Genomic DNA, 21296 nt, shown 5'->3' on the forward strand with positions numbered 1-21296 from the left:
CTCTTCCATTTCAACTTTCCCTTTAAATTTTTATGTCTCAAAATCAAACCTTATTTCTTAGATGTGGAAACTATCTGTTCTCACACAAGGGGATCATGAAAATCTAATTCATTTAAACCAGAGAATACAGGAATAGAGGATGCACAAGAGGAACCAGCATCCCACCTGAATATAAGAAACAAACAATAGGTGTCATAGCTTTCAGAGTCAAAGTATGTATTTCAACTGACTCCTTCAGATATCTTTATTGAGAAATGAACCTAACATTTCCCTGGGATCTGAACACAGCTTTGGCCTTCCTAAACAAAAATGAAAGGACAAATGCAGTAAATATATACATACTTAAAATTATAAAGATTAAATCTTTTCAATAGTATTTCCATAAGATAGGTTCTATGGCTTGTTTTTGTTTTGACTTCACCTTTGCCATTGACTCTCTTAGGAACCTTCTTTGCTTCTCCACTAGAGGATTGTTGGATTCTCCATCAATCTTTGCATTGGTATATGTTCCCTTTTCTCTTTTATTTATGGTCATTGGACAAATACTCTCAGGTTTGTGAAATGAACAGCATGTTTCACAAAACTTATTCACAAAATTCCTTTGGCATATTTTAGTCACATGATTGTTGTCAGCCAAACCAGCCAGCACAGAAACCCAGGAGATAGCATAATTTTTAGCACAGCTGAACCATGGACCTCAGCTGTATGTGGAGGCATCTGTAATGTATGAGTTGTTTTGTCCTCTTCACCTTTGCTTGATTATATACCCCTTTTGTTTTTCAGCCTCTAGGGATTCATCTGATTTCAGAAAGGTAATTAAATTTCTATATTTATTCTAAATTATTAACTTTGTAGTCATTGAAAAATACACTCTTTATTTACTGTCTTCTTTCTAAGTGCACCGATCCCATCACAATAAAAGAGGCCCTTCCAAGGACAGGATTAGGCAAGGTGAAAGAAAAGACAGTCAAATTGGGTAAGTTTTGCTTTACAACAATCCAGGGAACACAATGTTAAAACACTTGAAATGCTACCAGTGTTCTCACATGTAAGGTGGTTTTCCCAAAGAGGTGGGAGGATTTTCCTCACAATGTCATCAGTAGTCACAGAAAATGATCTCGCCTCTGTGTTTCTGGGAATATCCGCTCAATTCTGAATTGTTTCCCCTCCCTATCATACTTTTAAATTCTCCCTATTTCCAGCCTTTGGAGTGAACTAGCTACCATGCAAATGTCACCATAAGCACCTCTTTAGAATGTGAAAGGTCAACCTTCTGAAATTTCTTAGAAATATTTCCTGACATGAGCAAGCCTCATTCCATATCTTTATACCTTTCCTCTGCCTCAACTGTCCTCTGGCATTAGGCCTCACCTATCCCTTTATTCTGAGACAAATCCTGACCTATTTGATACTTTTCTCTGTGTGGGCCTACAGCAATTCATGCTCTCACCATCTTCTGCTCTCTGGCTACTCACCTCTCACCTGTCTTTTTGTGGGGTGAGTAGCCAGAAAAAACACCATCCCTGGGGGCACATTTTCTCTGCTTTCTTAGTTCATTTTCTCTGACACTTCAGCTGGTCACATTAGCTTCCAGACACATAGGTTCCCCTTTGCCCTTCTCACTGGAGTCACACAGGTTTAGTCTAGCCTGCACCAGTTTTTTCTACCTTCCATCAGGCACAACCTAGGTCCCTTGATAGGCACTTCCAGGATCCTCGTGTGTGTGTGTGTGTGTATGTGTGTGTGTGTGTGTGTGTGTGTGTGTGTTGTTTAGAGGAACTGAATCAAAGAAACCACTGTTGCACTCTTTCCGAGGATGGCTACGGCTTCAGCACTCTCATCACCCATTGAGAGAAGAGCATGCTTTTTAAGCACCAGTGCATAGTGCACCTTTTGGTCAGATCAGTTTAAGCAATATTTTTGATCTCAGGTTTCTCTTTAGCAGGGCACATCATGGTACAACTCAGAATGCAACTTCCTCTTCTGTCTCCCCATTTGTCTGAGGCAGATCTGCTCTGATATTTGCATGCAGGTTGTAGGCTTTTTTTGTTTATGTTACACAGATTACTGAATCTCTGGACCTTTTCAGTGTTCAGAATTTTTAGGGATTTGAATAAAATCCCTCTTTCACTCACTTCGCTGAGAAGCTCTTCACCAACTCTTTGGTCTCCATGCAATAATGTAGCTTAGAATGCAGCTTACTCTATACCAACATTTTCCCAGAATCAGCCCTTCTTTCAATGTGGATTTTCAAGCTTGTTTCTGAGCAAATTTCATTGATCTTGAGTAGTCAAATCTTGGCAATATGGTTTGCACTGAACCTTGTATCCTGTCATGTCTCTATAAGGTGTGTTTTGAGGATTTGGATCAAGAAAAACTACTCCCTGAGAAATCAATGTTTGTTGGGTGCAAATGGGTACATCTTTATTCACAACTACTTGGAAGTCCAAGCCTTGAAGGATGGCTGTATTCAGTCCACTCAGAGGACTCCAGTTGCCAATTAAAGTGGCCATGGGATAGAACTAAGTGGTAGAGTATTTGACAAGAAATCATAAGTTTGTGGGTCCACTCCCAAGGTGTATACACAGAGAAAGAAAAAGAAAAAAGAAAAACTGTGGAAAGTTGAAACCAGTAATTATTCACCAAATATTAAACTTAATTGAAAATCATATTTGGGAATATTAAGTTGTTTTGGTGTTACAATTATACTTTTCTATTTGGATTGATGTTCACTCTTTCTAATGCAGTTCTAAGGAATGTGAGTAAATGTATTCATTTATCAGCAGAGACCCATTTTGACATGACTTCAGAGGAAGAGCACAAAAGTTTTGATGACGGTCACTGTACCCAGTCTCAGGTATGTCAACATATAAAGCATTTCTTCCTGTTTCCTCTTGTTTTTCTTCCTTGAAGAAAGTAAAGAAGGCCAAATGAAAATACCATTTAAATAGTCTTTTGGAATCCAGGAATTATATATTACTAATAACATCTAAAACCACTCTGAACTGGTTAGAATCTGAAAATAGTATTAGTATTCCTGTCAACCCATAGCTAAATTTACTATGTAATGGAGGCAAAACAATTCTAAATGTTGCTTGTGCTTCCACTTGCATAAACATTTTGAAAAATGAAATGTTGAGACTAAATTTGAGACTGACGAATAACCACCTGGGTTATGAATGGTAATGGTCACAGACTGCATTCATGTGAAAGGGTGATGTTGGCAAAGGCTCAAAATCGTAGTGAAAATTAGTAGTTATTTGCTACAAGTTGGGAAAAAAAAAAAAAAAATATATATATATATATATATATATATATATATATATATATATATATAATTTAACTTTACATCCTGGTTAATGTTTATTTGTTATTTTTTTTTTAATTTTTTATTGATTTTTTAAAAAAAATAAATGACAGCAGAATGCATTATAATTCTTATTACACATATATAGCACAATTTTTTATACCTCTGGTTGTGTATAAAGTATGTTGACCCAATTTTTGTCTTTTTACGTGTATTAAACAATTTTTTTCTGTAGTGACCTTTTCATTTTGTTTCTCATCCTTGCAGAAAATTCAGTCAATATGTTGAATAATTTTATCAAAATGTCTTAGTATATTAAAGAAATGTATTTGTGTGCATTAATGGGGCAATGATGGAATTTAGAGATGCTGTCTCATCTTTTTTCTCACATTGCCAACATTCCTGGTGTGAGATTTAGCACACATCTAGATTTATTTTATTTGGCTGACATGTAGGTCCTTGGGTTTACAGCTTTCCCTTTGGGGTGTATCCTGGGCAGGGGCCATATCTCAGTGTCAAATCCCCAACTGAACACCTAAGTCTCATATTTTCAAACAAAAACTTAGTTCATTGTTTAAAAAGTGTAATCCTATTTAATATGAAACATACTCCCCAAAATTCCTTAAAATAAGACTTGAAAGCCTTCTCACAGTTGATGGTGAATGCAAAGTCGGATGAGTTACAATGAATATCATTCCTCCTGTCCTTTGGGGTGTATACACCTTTGTTAGCATGTTGTCAAGGAATGCCTTTTCTATGAAATCCACCATGCTTTTACCAAATCAGGAGCCATTGGAAGATAAGTGTTCAGCTTCATCTGGAGCACAATGCTAAGACACCCTGTGGAAGGTATGACTGCTCAGTCTGTAGTTATCTACATGTTAGTTAGCTGCTTTCAAGACCAAAATTTGGGTGATGTCTAAAAGAGTGATAGTGAAGTCTTCATGCAGCTCATTGGGGTCCTTTATTTTGCAGGTATTTTCTGAGGAGCATCCACCGATGTTTGTTTCTCACTCATCTGGAGAGAAACATCATAAAGCAAAAGAGAAAGAAGATGGACATGTTCATGGTAAGAGAACATATTCTACACAGTTCTTTGGATAGAATATTGATTTATAACATGAGTGCTGATATATTCTAGTACTGGGAGAAATGAACCTAGTAAACAGGGAATAAAGAAAAAGAAAGAAAGATAAAGAGTTGTCTCTCTCAAGACCGAAGTTCAGCAGCAGGTTATAGTGGGAGTGTCTCTCTTAGTTTCTGTACAAGACAAGTATAGACCACAGGGGAGTTGGAAAACTTCAATTTTTATGTTGGAAAGAATAATGTTCTTCACATTCTACCTGCTTTCTGTTCATTTCTTAGTGTATTTTTATTTTCCTCAGGGAATCTTTTCTATAGATCAGATTTATGTATTAGATCACAAACCTCTTTTCTAATATCATCTGTCTAAAATTATAATGAACTTTTTTGTGTGTCTGTCTTCTCCATTAGACTTTAAGCTAAAGAAAAATAGGGGTCTAATCTCATCTGCTATATCTTCAGAGTTCCTCATATTGTGTCACGTGTTTTATGCACTCATTGCTTTAGTGTATAAATAATGCATGTGAAATATACAGCATTCATATATTTAAATTAGTCACATATTTTATTTCTATCTTCTTTTTTCTGACAGATTCTGTTAGCCTGTCGAAAACCCAGAAAGCAGTTCTATTACTTCAAAGAATAATAAAGAGCAAAAAAAGTCACTGCACACAGTGTTCACTACATGTTAAAAAAAATGCACAACTGGAAAATGAGATTCATGATCTAAAACAGAGGGTATCAGAGTTTAAGCAAGAAAATATAGAATTCAAACAACAACTCCACAATTTGAGGTATTATATCCTAGATTGAAAGAAGGAGTGGAATCTTTTCCTTTAATCCAGTAAAATAAGAAGGGCAATTTTTTTTTTAACTACTGCCTCATCTGTTAGCACTTTGCAAGGGAGAAAACGTGAATAAATTATAAAATTCTTACAAATATGATAGCATATTATTAAATGTGATTACTTCTAAAAAATAAGTTCATATTTTTCCCCATCACAATTTTAATGGCTCTATGGAACCCCATCTGCTAGTAACCTATTTATTTAACAAACATAATTTGGGATTGTTATTTGTTTATATTTTTTAACTGTTTATTACAATTAATATTTCAAGAAATATCATTTATAAAAAAATCATTTCCTACTCAGATACCATGGCATGTGCCTATAATTCCAGCAGCTTGGGAAACTGAGATAGGAGGATCAAAAGTTCAAAATAATCCTCATCAACATAGCAGCAATGTCCTAAGCAAATTAATGAGACCCTGTCTCAAAAAAAAAAAAAAAATGAAAAAGACCTTGTGATGTAGCTAAGGGATTTAGCTTTTGTGGGTTCAATCCCTGGTACCAAAGTTGGGGATGAGAAGAAAAGAAAAAAAATAACTTTCTATATTTCTGTTTACTTTTGAAAAAAAATTCAATATAGAGTTATTTGGTTAAAGTTGTGAAACTTTAAAAAGATTGCAGGATTTATAAATTTCTCTCAAGAAAGTTTGTATTCCACCAGTGAGGTATTTTTCACTGCCCTGAAACATGTTATTATACATTTATAGTTTTTAGGCTGATTTTCAGGATCAAACTCTGGGTTTTGTGTTACTAGTGTGATGTGCTAGTGATGAGCTAGACCCTTGGCTACACTTCTAACATTAACATTCATTAAAAAATGAAATGAAAACAGAGTATTTTTATTCAAATTCATTCTCATTCATAAATTTGTTCATATTTCTATATTGAAAGGACATATACTTTTTATGTTTTTTAGGTATACATGACAGTAGACTATATGTTGACATAAATCTATTTTTGTTGTGTCTTATATTCCATTATGTGTGTGCACACACACACATCATATTTTTTTATCCACTCTTCTGTTGAAGAACATTATTCTTCATTATTGGATTAAATATTAGTTCCCAACTTGTTCAAAAATGGATTTTGAGTTTTTTGTAAAATACATAATGATCAAAAAGGTAAGTTAAGAGTGTTACCATAAAAGAAACATAAAAAGTAAAACAACAGGTATTAGATTATTTATCCCAATTCGGGGTTATAGTAATATGAAAGATACATATTTTTTAAATCTTTATTTTATTTATATGTGGTGCTACGGATTGAATCTAGCACCTTACCCTTGCTAGGCAAACACTCTACCACTCTGCTACAGCCCCAACCCCAAAAGACACATATTGAAAAAAGAATGTCTGAATATGCTGTTACACTGTAAGCCAATTATAGGTATACCTGACATATTTTATGAAGATAAATGATATTACTACTGAATTCATAAATTTGTATATGAACAATGTCTTTAAAACTTGTTTGACATGAAATTATCTTTTTAACTGGGGAGGATCTATGATTGTGCAAAAAAAATTTACCTTGATCTTGTCAATTTACCAAATCATTTCTAAATTCCTTTTCTGTGGTATCTAAAAAATTTGCTAGTAACAGAAACTTATCAAATAACAAAACAATCTTTTATTATTGACTTTCAATTATGTATGTTTTACATAAGATTAAAGGAGAAATTTAAAATGTTAAACTAGAAAAGCTTCAGAGAACATAGAATTTTTATTAAGATACTAAATCAGCATACAAAGAGCCAGAACATAAAAATACATTTTTGGTTTTTGGCAAAAATCAATTAAAAGACATCCATATTAACTTCAGATATACCTTAAAAGAAGATGAGGTGAAGAGAAAAAATGATGATATGTTACATGAAAAAAATAAGAACCCATTAAAAGAAAAAGAAACAGAATATAACAAAGAGGATCAAGTGAGAAAGCAAGCTGAAATCTCTGTTTGTACAATAGATAAAGAATTGGAGACTGCAAGAAATCATTTAAATCAGGTAAATGAACATTCAGTAAAGTTTCAAATTTTTACTGTATTTTATTTGAATTATTTATAAAATCCCTTTAACTTATTGTATGTGGCCATGTTTCACTTAATGATGGCAATGTGGTCTGAGGAATGTGCTGTTTGGCAATTTCACCAACATGCAGTCATCATGTGTGTGTACTTCCACACACTTCAGACATCTCCCACAATGCCAGAAACACAGACTTATATCACCTCCATTTAGATGCAGTCTGCTGTTTCCCAAAGCATGGGTATATTATTTTGATTTAAAACACAATGTTCATTATTTGGCAATAAAAAAATAAATAAAAAAGATCTGACAAACCAGAAAAAAAAACCCACAATGTTATATGACTCTAAAATTAAATGATGATATTTATGACAAAACTAGTTACAGCAAAACTTAGCATCTGGTAGTTGTTAATCATTGGTTTTCTAAATGAAGAAGTTTAGTTTAATCGCTGACATAAATACAAATTTAGGTGTTTTATGTTAAAATACAAACTAAATAGCTATGCAACTATTTAAAACATTTTTTTAAAGGTGTTTCACAATTACATTTCTGTCTGCATTTAAGAAATGTTTTAACTCACCCAAATTTATCTGTCATTTGTGCAATTGAAATGTAAGACATTTACTCATAAAGAATAAATCTACCTTTTGGAATTATTTTTTAATCTTGAAAGTCCCACTCTTAAATTAAGCTTTTAGACTTCTGTCCCCTTCTGATATACAACCAAAACCTTGCTGAAATAAATTTGTAGATTTTAGCAGAACAAAATGAAACCTACAGACAATTTTCATGAGACCATAATGCCAGAATTTACTATATGAAATTTGAGTAACACATCTTTGCAAACAAAAAGAGATAGACATGTGCAGAAAGGAAATGTTTCCTGAATTATTTTCTTCTGTTTTCAAGTGAGTGAGTGAGAGTGTGTGTGTGCGTGTGCGTGTGTGTGTGTAACATAGTTAAACAGTAAATCTATTATTCATGGGAAAGTATAGAGGGTTTTAAATCCATATATTTATAACCATAATGTACATATTTTGGAGGTTAGGGGTGCAATTTTTGTCCCATTGAATTAAGTAATGTTCTTAATTCAACTGTATTTCTCCGCAGCAGTCCCATGAAGACTTTCAGAGTAGCCTTATAAAGAGAAAAGACTTTTAATATTTTCCAGAGGAATTGATGATTTTTCTATGATCTCAAAACCCTTGCTTCTAATAGTAGATCTTCTAGTTTGGGGAAGTTACTTTGCTCTCTTGTTGTATTAATATGCATTATTACTCCCACTGTTATGTAAGAAGGAAAAGTGGGGCCAGCAAATACTCTGGTTTTGTAAATCATTCTCTCACTTTTGAGAAGAGAAACAAACACTTTGCTTCAAGTAATCTCCTACTTCAGTACAAAACACCTTTGGAAAAAATAGCATACCATAATATGTTCTTAGAAATAAATCACTGGTAAGTATTTGTTCCTAATACATAAGATCTGTTTATTTCCTTTATTTTATATTGACTCATGTTTCAATCTTCACTGAAATGAAACAAATGCTACTGAGTAGAAATCTCAGGATTTTCTGAGTAGAGTCTTACACGTTTTGCCTTATTTGTCATTTGTATTTTGAAACACAGGCCTTCTTTGGTGTTTATCCATTCATAGGACAGATGTAACTGGCTTTGTGGGTGTGCACTAGAAGCAGAGGCAAAAGACTTGGAGAAAAATCATGCAATTTGCCTATGCGTTTAGCCTTGTGCTCCTTTTCAGAATTGTGATACATTGTTCATTGATATAGATCTTGTGTTTAATGCTGTTTCTGCATTTATCATTTATCAATAGGTGCAATTCTCATTCCCAGCTACAAAATGTTAGAAAACAGAATATGCTAGGAATATTTTTAGGAAAAGACCTTGGAGAACTTTTGTATGTCTCAGTAGATGTAGAGCTAAGGCTCTTACTATGGTCTGGTTGAATACATGAGGTGTATTGCAAACTTATTCTTCTTAAAGTTAAATGTTCTTTTATTTGCCACTGAAGCCATCCCAACAGATAGGTACATAATAAAATATTTGGGACTTTTAACTGTTTAAAGGGTAGATCATATGATCCTAAAAGTGGATCAACATGAGAAATAGTGAATTCTAATTTTTATTTATTGTTTTTAGGTATACATTACAATAGAGTTCTTTTGATGTATTACACATACATAGTATATAACTTCTTCTATTGTAGAGTTTTTCTGGTCATGTACTCATATGTGAACATAGGAATGTAATGTCAGATTCATTCTACTATATTCCCCTCCCCTCTCAGCCCTTTATTTACTTTTGTCTAACCAACAAACTTCTATTCTTTTATTCTCCACCCTTATGTGTGTTAGCAACTACATGTTAAGGAGAATATTCAGACTTTGGATTTGGAGAACTGGATTATTTCACTTGGCATGATAGTGTTCAGTTCCATTCATTTGCCAGCAAATGCCATAATTTCATTCTTCATGGCTGAATCCATTGTGTATATATGACACATTGTCTTTATCCTTCCATGTGTTTAAAGGCACCTAGGTTGGTTCCACAGCTTAACTTTTGTGAAGAGCTGCTATAAATATTTATGTGTCTGTGTCATTATAGTATCATTCTAGTATACACTGAAGAGCAGAGTAACTGGGTCAAATGGTCGTTCCACTCCAGGTTTTGTGAGAAATCTATATACTGATTTCCTGAAAAATTTCTTGGTGCAATGTATGAGTGAATCTTTTCCCCACATTCTCACCAACATTTATTGTTACTTGTATTCTCTATATCTCAGTGTAGTTTTAATTTTCATTTTTCTAATTGCTAGAGATGTTGAACATTTTTTTCATATACTTGTTAACTGTTTGTACATATTTTTCTTTGAAGTGCTTGCTCAGTTTTTTGTTCATTTATTGATTGGGTTATTTTTTGTGAGTTATTTTTCGAGTTGTTTATATATTCTGGAGATTAATGCTCTATCTGACATGTCAGTGACAAAGATTTTCTCCCATTCTATAGGGTGTCTACTCACATTCTTGATGGTTTCCTTTGCTGTAAAGATACCACCCCATTTATTGATTCTTTATTTTATTTCTTGTACTTTAAGTGTCTTTTTGAGAAATTCAGTACCTACAATGACAAGATGGAGCACTGGGCCTGTCTAGTCTTGTAATAGGTCTAGAGTCTTTTATCTATTATCTAGGTCCTTGATCCACTTTGTTTTTGAGAAATAGGGGTTAAATTTCTCCTATGACATATGGGTTTTCAGTTTTCCCAGCACAATTGGTTGATGAACCTCTCCTTTCCCCAGTGCATGTTTTATAGTGTGTTTGTCTAGTATTAGATAACTATATGTGTGGGGTTTTCTCTGTCGCTTCTCTTCTGTTCTGCAAAGTTATTTTTTTTTTCTTACATTGGCAAACTAAATAATCACTTAATCTATTCTTTCATTCTGGTATAATGCAGATTTTTTCAATCCTTAATTTTTTTCTTTTTTTATAACCAGGAATTGAACCAGGGTGCTCAACCACTGAGATGCATCCTCAGCCATTTATTTATTTATTTATTTATGAATGAGTCAGGGTCTCACTGAATTGCTGAAGACTGGCTTTGAACCTGTGATCCTCCTGCCTCAGTCTCCTGAGACACTCTTATTACAAGCATGAGCCCCTGAACCTGGCAGTTCTTACATTCTTTAAATTGTAATTTTCTTTTACTCTCATAGATCCATCTTCTTGAATTAACTTTTGAACTCTTGGGAATTTATATTTTTATAAGCTCAGAAGTTTACATCTACTTTTTCTGCAGTGGGTATCTATTTATTGAAACCCTTTCACCATATAAATATACAGGTTTTTCTTTAATTTCAGTGAAAATTATGAAACATCATTTTATTGAGTGCTAGCTAAATGTATCCTTGGTTTTATTTAGGTTTCTCCTAGTGATGGGACAGAGAACAAGCTATTACATAAATATCACAAGAAGAAGGATGAGGTCTCTGTGAAGAGACTGGGAATGGACACAGTAAAATATCAGAACCAGGAAAAGAAGTGCTTTGAGAATACTGAAATTTTAAGAGAAAAGAATACCAGCCTTCCATGGACACAAAAATTGAATGAGGAAACACTTATGGAAATATTCCAGGACAATGAACAGTTGGATATTTGGAAAGTTGAGAGTACATTGCAAAATTTCACACCTGAGAGTGAAAAACAAAGCACAGAAAGACCAGAAACAGATGTCAAATCTCACCCTGCCAGATCTGGTCCTGCTCCACCCCATCAAAGTGAAAGTCCAACACCAAAAGGAAATCTAGAACTTGCTTTCCAGAGAGGCAGAGATAAAGACTTTAGTTCACAGGAAGAAAAGAATATTGATGTATCTAACCTAAACGTTAGTAGTGAGATTCCTTCCCAACAGGTTTCAAAGTCTGAAGTAAAAGTAAGTAACCAAGAAAACAAGTTTTATCAGTCAAGAGTAATGACTTTGGCTACAGATCAGGTAAACAGACACCTAATACAAAGACAGTGCCAACGGAAGGAAATGGAACACAGGTATCAAAATGAACAAAGAAAAAGGAATGAACACCTCAGAAAGCAGGAAGTTTCTAAAGAGAAGGTATCTAAACTACAAAGAGAAACTATATTGCATGAAGAACAATTGCATGACGACCAATTGCATGACTATCGGAACAAAGGTGACAATAGAATAGATGGAGTTATTAATGTCCAAACTCAATTTTATGATGTTATAAAAAAACTTCAAGCTCGGAATGACAGGTATCGTCTCATGCTGGAAAACAAATATTTGGAGTTAATCAATGAAACTAATCATTTAAAAGAACAACTGGATCAATATGGAAAGGAGAAAGCAGAAGAAGTAAGTATCAAGCAAGATATCTGTATAAAGAGTCTTCAAAGGAATACTCAAAGTGATATCTGCTTATGGCTAAATGTTGATTCTTGATGAATATAAAAATGTAGATATTATGAATGTGTTTCTGTATCAACACAGAACTACAATCTATTGTCTAGCAAAAATAACTTAGACATCATTTGCAGCACAACCAATCTGTGTTTGAAGTGCTAAGTATTCCAATTTCCCTGCTCTGATTCTTACACACTGTGTACATATTTTAAAATAACTATAGGTACTCATATGTCAACTAAACACAAAAGACTTAGTTAAAATGGATTTTAATATTTAAAAAAGAGGAAATTTTTGAAACTTGGGCCTGACCCTTCAATTTAAGAAATTGTTTCTTATAAAGATTTAAGAGGTTAAGATTTTTTTGTAGGTTTATATGCTGCCATTAGTAATATGGTCTCAATAATGCTGAAACAATATCTAATTTTGGTGCCATTAATTCAACCCAAAGTTTGCACATGCTCAACACATGTTCTACCAATGAGCTACATCCCATTACTGAATAACAATTTTAATGTCTTGTTGCTGTACTTGAAGATCACAATGAATCAAATAATGGAAATGCTCATACCTAGTTTCAAATAAATTAGTTACTCTTACAGTTTGTTCCAGATTTTCCAGTTGAACTGAAATGTAGATGCTGTGTTTTGTAATAGACTTTCTTCAGTATATTTTTGTATATTTCTAGTTGGTAAATTAATAAGTCATTTAAGTTTAACATAAATCTGAAAATAACTGTCCTGATATTTTTTGTTTTTATTCATGTCTTGTCCACCTCTTTAAAAGCATCTATTTGTCATTATCATAAACTGGGACTAATGTGATGAATTGCAGCAAAGCCACAGTTGATTTCATCTGTAATTTGATGCATATATTCATGATAACTTGCTAATAGTTTTCTTCATTTCATGGCCTAATTCCTATTATATAGTGACTTTCAGTACAAAGATAATTGTAGCCATCTAAAATCCATTAATTTGGCATTGAACCCCCATGTCCACACTAATGAGGGTGGCAGGGTTTATGTAAAGCAGGAGTGGTCTGAGGATCAGTGAGAAATCTAGGAGATGTGGACAGGCAGTGAGGTGGAGACCAGGTTACCTAGCATCTCCTTTATTCTTTGTGAAAGTATATTGGAATTATTTTAGCAAAGCTTTAGAGATGTGAGGTGTGGGGTATTAATTTGAGTCTCTAATAAGAGAGGGATAATAACCTCTGTAGAATTCACCACTACCAATGAGACCTGTGTAACCATTTTTGATTGAGATTTCAGTAGTTTGTTAAACATTGCAACTTTATCAAGGGCAGTATGTAGAGATACAGGGCTCTCCCTGTTGTGTAAGGAATGTGATAGTGACTCAGCAGGAGTACACAGTCTTCTATTTTCTTAAGGGAATTCAGAAATAAACAGCAGCTTACTGTTGTATGTAGTGATATTTTTTTTCAGAGTAAACATCATTATATAATAATAATAATAATAATAATAACAACAATAGTAATAATAATAACAATAACAATAATAATAATAAATTTTTAAAGTGAACTGAGTAACAAAATCATTAACAGAAATATCAGGTAGTTGCGAGACATCTTGAAAAACAGCCAGCTGGTACCCTGAAACTACAATGTGTATCAGAGTCTTCTCTAGAAGATTTAGCATATTTTCACATAAATTTAAAATATAAAGACAGGATTTAATGAAGAAACTAAGACAAATGACAAGTCAAGTATGTAGAAAATTGAACATGTCATCTGTAAATCAACACCTGCTTAAGTAATAAAAGTTATTCTGGGATACTAATTTCAATGAACAGCTTTCTTTATATTTTCATTATAATTATGTAGCCAGAATTGGGATTTATAGATGTGTAATCCTTACCAACTGAAAAGCTAATATACCTTATTATAGGAACTTAATCTACTTTTCAAAATGCTGGTATAGATTATGTTTTGTTGCAATTGAAATTATGTAAATTTTGTTGTTTGAGTTTGTGTCGAATATTTTCAGTATCTTATTTTCATATTGGGTTTTTCATACTTTTTTATTCATGCAGATGGGTGATCTTACTACAAAGATGAAAAATGCATCTTCAAAGCATTTACATTTGAGAACAAACTATGACTGTTTTATGCAGAACTTGTTTTTTATAAAAAGTATGCAAGATACATTTGAAAAAATAGAAAGGAATCAAAAGAAGTTGGAAGAAAATGTAGTAAACTTTCCAAGGCACACACGGAGCACTCGAGTAGAACGAGGCCAAGGAGTATGGTGGGAATGTGACATTGAACATCGAGCAAGATGGGATTTAGAGGAGAAGCAAAAACAAGTATTTCTGATTTTACAAGCTATATTACTTATCTGCAATTTGCTTTAATTCTTTTCATTGTAAACTGTATTTTGGATATACATATTATAGGTGTATTCTATATCTCTTGAGGAAAGATGTTGTGTAGATTTCAAAGAGAAGGAAGACATTTGATGCCCCTTCAAATACCACAATTTACATCATCCTTTCAGCTAATTTGATCTGAGTAATAATTTTCATCAGATAACGTTTGGATATTTGATAATAGTAGGCATAGTAAGAGTATGAGGAGAAAAAAAATGTGATGCAGAAATATACTTTTGAATTGTTAAGTTAAAATTTTCAACTTTCATATTTTGAATTGATTCTATTATTCTTTAAATTGTCAGATGATCTGAGTGCTAATATGAGAATGATTCATTACTTTGAGCACAGATCAATAGTAGATAGCCTAGCCTGTGCAACATCCTGGGTTCCATTCGCAGTAGAAAGCAGGAGGAGGAGGGCAGGGAATGAGGAGGGAAAGGGGGAGAGGAAGAACCCAATTATTATTGTTTCAGATTTAATGTAATTGATACTGATGACAGAAGTTTACAGTCTAATATTTTTTTTCTTCACATTTAAAATTGCTGTCTGAATTTTTTACACAGAACTAAATAAAATAACTACATAATAATTATTTGGGTTCTAATTATTTTTAAAATATATTCTTTTTTATGTTCTTTAGACACAAGAAGCAGCTCCGGAAATTACAGAGCAGTTCAGAAAGACTAATTTTACTTCAATAAGAAGTCAGATGGAACTCAGAATTAGCCATCTGGAATCTGAACTGAAAATTCTAAGAAATGCAACTGAGAGAATATAGACACTTCCATATAGAACAATCCAGATTCCACAAGTATGTCAAAACCTAGACTGAAAGAGAGCAACTTAGTCTCCTTAATTTGTGTCTACTGCATAACTTTGAGACAGGTTGATGAGATCGGTAGCATGCAAAAGCTAACTAGACCCTATAATTTGTGTAAGTAATGTTAGGAAATGAATGTACTCTTGAAATATTAGTCTAGGAAGTTTATCTTTCACTCACCTTTGCATTTTACATCTGAAGGTAAACTATTAAGCTTTCTTCCCTTAGTGTTCTCCTATATGTAATCTGGTCTATTAGACTTTTAGTTAAGTATTTTTGAAGTTTTGTGATTCACATATTAATATTGTGACTGCTTCTACTTGGAAACATGAACAAGTTTCACAATTTTTGAAAGATTATATCTGAAACCTTAAGTGTCCAGTGTTGCTGTAACTACACTCTGAGCACATTCTGACACCTGACAGATTAACTGATTTTTATTTTAATTTTTTAATATTATCCTTACATGGTATCTAGAGACAAAATGTTCTATATAATTTTTTCTCTCTACATTGTCATACTTGTGATGATGGGAAGTATAACCTGCAAAAGTGGTTAAAAATATTCTGATGATCCGTGTTGGGGCCTGTGAATGACGGAATGAATGGGCAGTCTCCTGAAGCCCTGGTAACAAATTTATGGGCCAACTTTCTAGGCAGCAGCTTTAATCTATCTTGTTCTGAACCAGTGGCTATTGCTCTGAATTGTCTCAGTGTCAAATGCTTAATTTATCTAGGTAATAGGTAGAATATACATATGATGGTAATAAATGCTTGACAATATCTTCAAGGAACATTCTTTAAGTGCTTGAACTGGTTCACTAAATATGAATCTTTCTAGCTTTACTAAAATTTTCTAGTTGCATATGTTTAAGGAAACCATAATGATTTAATATACTTCAACATAGTAAAATGACTTTGGTAGTCAAATAAACTAAGGTATACATCATCTGCTATATTTATCTTTAAAATACCAATATTTCTAATGGCATCCTCAAGAATCTTCCAAGGAGAGTCTTTCAAGAAGGCAGCATTGTTACTTGCAAAGTCATACATCGCTGATTTCTGTCTCTCTTCCACCAACATTGCTTTAATTGGAAGTTTGAAGCCCCCTAGAAATATGTACACTTCTTTAGAGAAATTACAAACCCATAATTGCATACACTGTCTCTGTTCTGATTCTTTTCAGTGTTGTGCCAACATATGGAGAGTTTCTACCTACTCTCTTTTTAAAATATTTTTTTAGTTATAGATGAACAGTACTTTTATTTTCTTTATTTTGTGTGGTGCTGAGGATTGAACCAAGTGCCTCACATGTGTAGGCAAGTACTCTACCACTGAGCAAAAATCCCTCCACTTACTCTTATGGAAAATTTAAATTATTCTTTTATTTGATGAAAATTTTGAAAGTGCATTTTAACATAAATAATATTGAGGTTAATTTTGACATAATTTAACAACATGAAATGTAATGTGCTCTAATTCAGTAACCAGTACTTCCACTTTATCCCCCCTTCTTCCTCCCTGTGTTCTCTTTCTTCTGCTCTACTTATCTTATACTTATTTGTAGTTTTTAAGTTTTTTTTTTAATTATGCATTATGAATATACATGAAGGTGAAATTCACTGTGATATTTTCATATGGATTCACAAAAAACTTGATCAGATTCATTTCACTATTCCACACTGAGTGCTTTCCCCAACTCCCTGGCTTGGGTTGGGTTAGGGATAGGGTTAGAGTTGCATTCTGGAACAGGAGCCCTTCAGTACAACCAGGTGATTTCCTTCATACTAAGACTTCATTTGAGTGAGTCAAATATTAGTCCAATAATGATGAGTTATATTTTTAAGAGCTGAAAAGAAAAACAATGTCCAGCTATTTTGAACCCATTTGAAGATATTTCTATAATATTTGACAATTTTTTATCAGGGGTATTATTACAATAATGAAATATCTGCTTGAAAATGAACAAATAAAAGATACTACCTTGCTTTCATTGCAGCTTGGTTTAGAGCTTCCATGTTTTTTTTTTCCTGGTTTTTTGTTTCTTTGTACCAGGGATTGTACTCAGGGACACTTGACCACTGAGCCACATCCCCAAACTATTCATGTTTTATTTAGAGACAGGGTCTCAGTGAGTTGCTTAGGCCTCATGGTTGCTGAGGCTAGCTTTGAACTCAAGACTGTCCTGTCTCAGCCTCTTAAACCACTGTGATTACAGGCATGTGCCATAACACCCTGCTTCAATGTGTTTTGATGAACTTCTTATCACATAGTAAAGCCATGCATATCTATGTTAAATGTGACCTCAACTTTATTCTTTTATTTGGCATTTTGACCTAAAAAATCACAGGAGAACAAATCTAAGCTTTATAAAACAATGCTGAAGTTAAATAGTTATGACAGAAAGAAATAATTTTAGTACATAAATTACAATTTAATTTAATAGCTGATATATGTTTTTTTCAGTTTCTTAGCTTACATGAATATCTTTCTGAAAAAATGAGAGAATCGGTTTTGAAGTGCTTCAGAGTCATGAAATTGGATGACTATATACAAAAAGAGAATGAAAGTTAGTTGTTATGCATGATGCAAGTATAAGTTGTTCTTATTAGTTCTTACCAGAAAAAATGAGATAATTTACCATTTACAAAACAATGATAAATTGTGTATGAATGTAGACACAATGCAAAGGGGATTTGGGAGGCAACTGTTTTTCCAATGTATTTCTGGGAGAAAGTGATGTTTCTTTTTTACTTATGCATAAGCTAGTTTATTTAAAACAATGTAATGGTTCTACATTTCCTTGTGGAACATTAGTTTTCCATATCATGTTAGACTGAATAGAAGAGTGTTTTTTAAACTCTCTCATCACGATACAAAGATATGTCTCCATAATCACTGTAGAATGCCTTCAAAGGTGAAGGGAGAAGGAGAGGAAAAAACTACTAGAGAGGAAAAGTGATCAAGTTATTTTATGTGCATCTGTGAATATGTCATAACTACTTCCTCTATTATATATAGTCTAATGCACCAGTAAAAATTTTTGTTTAAAATAATTTTCTTTAAAAATAGAACATAAAGACAGGAATGGGAATTCTGTCAGTCAAAATCATTTGTTTTCACATCAAATGTGTAAAGGCATTAGACACCACCTTATTGTTATCACTACAACATACTTACTATGTTCAGTAATATATTTTAGACCCTATTTGGGGAATTAGTAAGAGAAGAGTTTTATACAAAGAACACTCTACATGGTGATATTTATATAAGATTTGGAAGTGTTTACCACATATCTCATCAAGTGCACATCTATATTGAGCCAAATGTTTAAAAACTGCTGGTCATAACTTCTGAAATCAATTACAATTAAAGAGATATGTATTTTTTTCAATTCTGAATATCAACAAATTAAAGACCTTAAGTGTGAAACTGCTTTTTTCCCACTTCTGCCCCACTATGAAAGTCTCACCCTGTACACTGACATTCTTTAGTGGGAAAAAAATGGCATCACCAATTTTCTGTGGTTTACAGCCAAAAGCCCAGACTGACTTAGTAACAGTCACACATTTAAAAAACCCTGTCATGACTCTGTCATTAGTTTACATTTGCCTCAAGAAAAGTATGAAATTTCTTAGCCAAAAATTAAAATATCCAAATCAACTGGATTTTTGTCAGGTTACTCAGCCTATCTCATCTCACTTGCTTTACTGCCACTTTGCTCTAGATTCTAGTGACACTGGACTACTGTGATTCCACAAGTGTTCTTTCTCATCTCGGTGTCTGCATGCACCTCTTCCCTTTCTCTCACAATTTCTCCTTTTACTTCAGGTGTTAACTCATGTATCACTTCCTTTGAAGGACCTCAAACACTGACACAAATTTGGGACCGAAGTCCCTTCTAAGTGTTCCAGTAGTATCCTGTTTTATCCTTGTCCTAATGCCAATGACTCTGTATGGAAATTTCCTGATTGTCTGCTTTTGAAGCTATGGTATATGACTGTTGAGACGTGTCCATTATCATCTCCATGTTGTCATCCCAGTTCTTGCCAGAATACCCTAGCATATGGTTGTCAAATTTATGCATAAGGGGTGGAAAACCCAAAGCTCTGATACTCAGTCATAATGACAACTGTGTATGAAAATATGGGCAGACTGCATTCCATAGTGATTTTGTATTGTGGACATATCTATTTTTCTTCTTATAAACAATGAAAAGTTCTAAACTTCTTCACTGATTTATACTTATAAAATGTTTGAGAAAAAATATAATTTTTTTTTCTCTTCACTTGCTGCAGAATTTGAATCCTGACCATGGGAGCTTCTGCCTTAAGAATTACTAATAAGACAAGACAAGATCTTCTTTTGGAAACATCATAAGGATATACAGAGATTTTAAGAAAAAAAAATGAAAGCTAATATTGTGTTTTTCAGACTGTTAATATAATATTTAAATTATTTATGAAATGTGATGTAAATACTTTATTGAAATGAATGTGTGTAACATATATGATGAAATTATCAAAATATGAAAATTATTTATATCTGTAAGAAAATTTGAAGTGCAAGTGCAAACCAGTTTTTATGGAGATGTGTTTTCAGACTATCTAAATGTTAGCATTTAAGCTCAATTCAGCAACCAAGTCAACACTAATTTGGTAGATCTAAATATCACATTAATGATGGATTATTTATATTATATCACTGAATATGGGTCCAGAGAATTAGGCAACATTATTTTTACATGCTGGTTACTATATTCACTAATGGATTAATGTATTGCAATTATTATACTGCCATCTTTAAATTTATATTTGAGGCACTGACTTAATAATTTTTCTAATAAGAATATTTGCTTAGTGGTTTATCTATATATTTTTTTTTCCTTTTCTGTTTATACAATCTTGGGAAATAATAGTAAATTTACAGGTTCTAATATAAAGTACTTTTGTCTGCTGAAGCATTTTAAATTGAATTGCTTACATATGCTATCATTTATGATATTTTTAGTATTTTGTACAAGTCAGAACATGCTAGATAACTACAATTCAACATTCATTCATTATGAATATATTTTTCAAATATTAACAGGTAACAGCATAGTTGTTAATTATATCAGTTTCATTATGAAGGTTATTGTTATCTAGCATGTTCTGACTTTTAGGAAATACTAAACCTATCATGAAAGATGGCATATGTTAACAATTCATTTTAAAGTGCTTCGGTGGGAAAAAGTACTTTGCATTAGAACCTGCAACTTCACTAGTATTTTCCAAGATTGTATAGAGAAAAAAAGCAAAAAAAAAAAAAAAAAACAAAAAAAACACATTAAGCAAATGCTGTTTCTCAAATCAACACTTATACATTCTATCATTATGCCTTCGACCACTTAATTCTCAGATTATTTTCATGTTTTTCTAGTAGCCTAATATTGTTCTTTATAAAAAAAATATTTCATTCATAGGCATGAAATGAACTTAATTGTTTTATTTTATAGATGCCTTCTGATTTAAATATTCCTTAATCTTTTTTTAACCTTCATGACCTTGAATTTTTCAGGGGGAAAGCTTGTAGAATGTGCTTAAAATGGATTCTCTTGTTTCTTTATGATTGGAGCTAGATTACATGTTTTTGGCAAGAGTACCACAGAAATCAATTCTATGATTTTCACTTTGAATCACATCATGTGACCTATAATATCCTCATTACTGCTGATGTTAATATTGGTCATTAATGGGGTATTTGCAGGATTTTACTTTGTAATTATTATTTGTGTGAAGATAGTTTGAGACTATAAATATAATTGTGTATCATTCACCACTAAATTTGTTCATTTATTATACCTATACAGATTCATGGTTTATTGTATTGTGTTTG

The 21296-nt window shown here is 32.8% G+C and overlaps 1 protein-coding gene across 1 annotated transcript; it reads left to right on the forward strand.

Annotated features, from left to right (window-relative positions):
* Window positions 1–11274: 11274 nt before the first annotated feature.
* On the forward strand, window positions 11275–19821 carry LOC143640301 (ankyrin repeat domain-containing protein 26-like). Its single transcript, XM_077108148.1, has 4 exons — window positions 11275–12156; window positions 14259–14531; window positions 15238–15408; window positions 19718–19821. The coding sequence occupies exons 1-3, from the start codon at window positions 11293–11295 to the stop codon at window positions 15373–15375; spliced, it is 1275 nt and encodes a 424-aa protein (XP_076964263.1). The 5' UTR covers window positions 11275–11292; the 3' UTR covers window positions 15376–15408; window positions 19718–19821.
* The last annotated feature ends 1475 nt before the right edge of the window (window positions 19822–21296 follow it).

The sequence above is a fragment of the Callospermophilus lateralis genome, unplaced genomic scaffold, assembly GCF_048772815.1.
Source record: "Callospermophilus lateralis isolate mCalLat2 unplaced genomic scaffold, mCalLat2.hap1 Scaffold_169, whole genome shotgun sequence".
Lineage (NCBI taxonomy): Eukaryota > Metazoa > Chordata > Mammalia > Rodentia > Sciuridae > Callospermophilus > Callospermophilus lateralis.

Bases quoted from the DNA above. Each gene is read 5' to 3' on its own strand.
- LOC143640301 (XM_077108148.1), top strand. From the start codon at position 11,293: ATGGACACAGTAAAATATCAGAACCAGGAAAAGAAGTGCTTTGAGAAT. The intron at 12,157-14,258 runs GTAAGTATCAAG...TTATTCATGCAG, and splicing joins GAAAGGAGAAAGCAGAAGAA to ATGGGTGATCTTACTACAAA. The intron at 14,532-15,237 runs GTATTTCTGATT...TATGTTCTTTAG, and splicing joins TAGAGGAGAAGCAAAAACAA to ACACAAGAAGCAGCTCCGGA.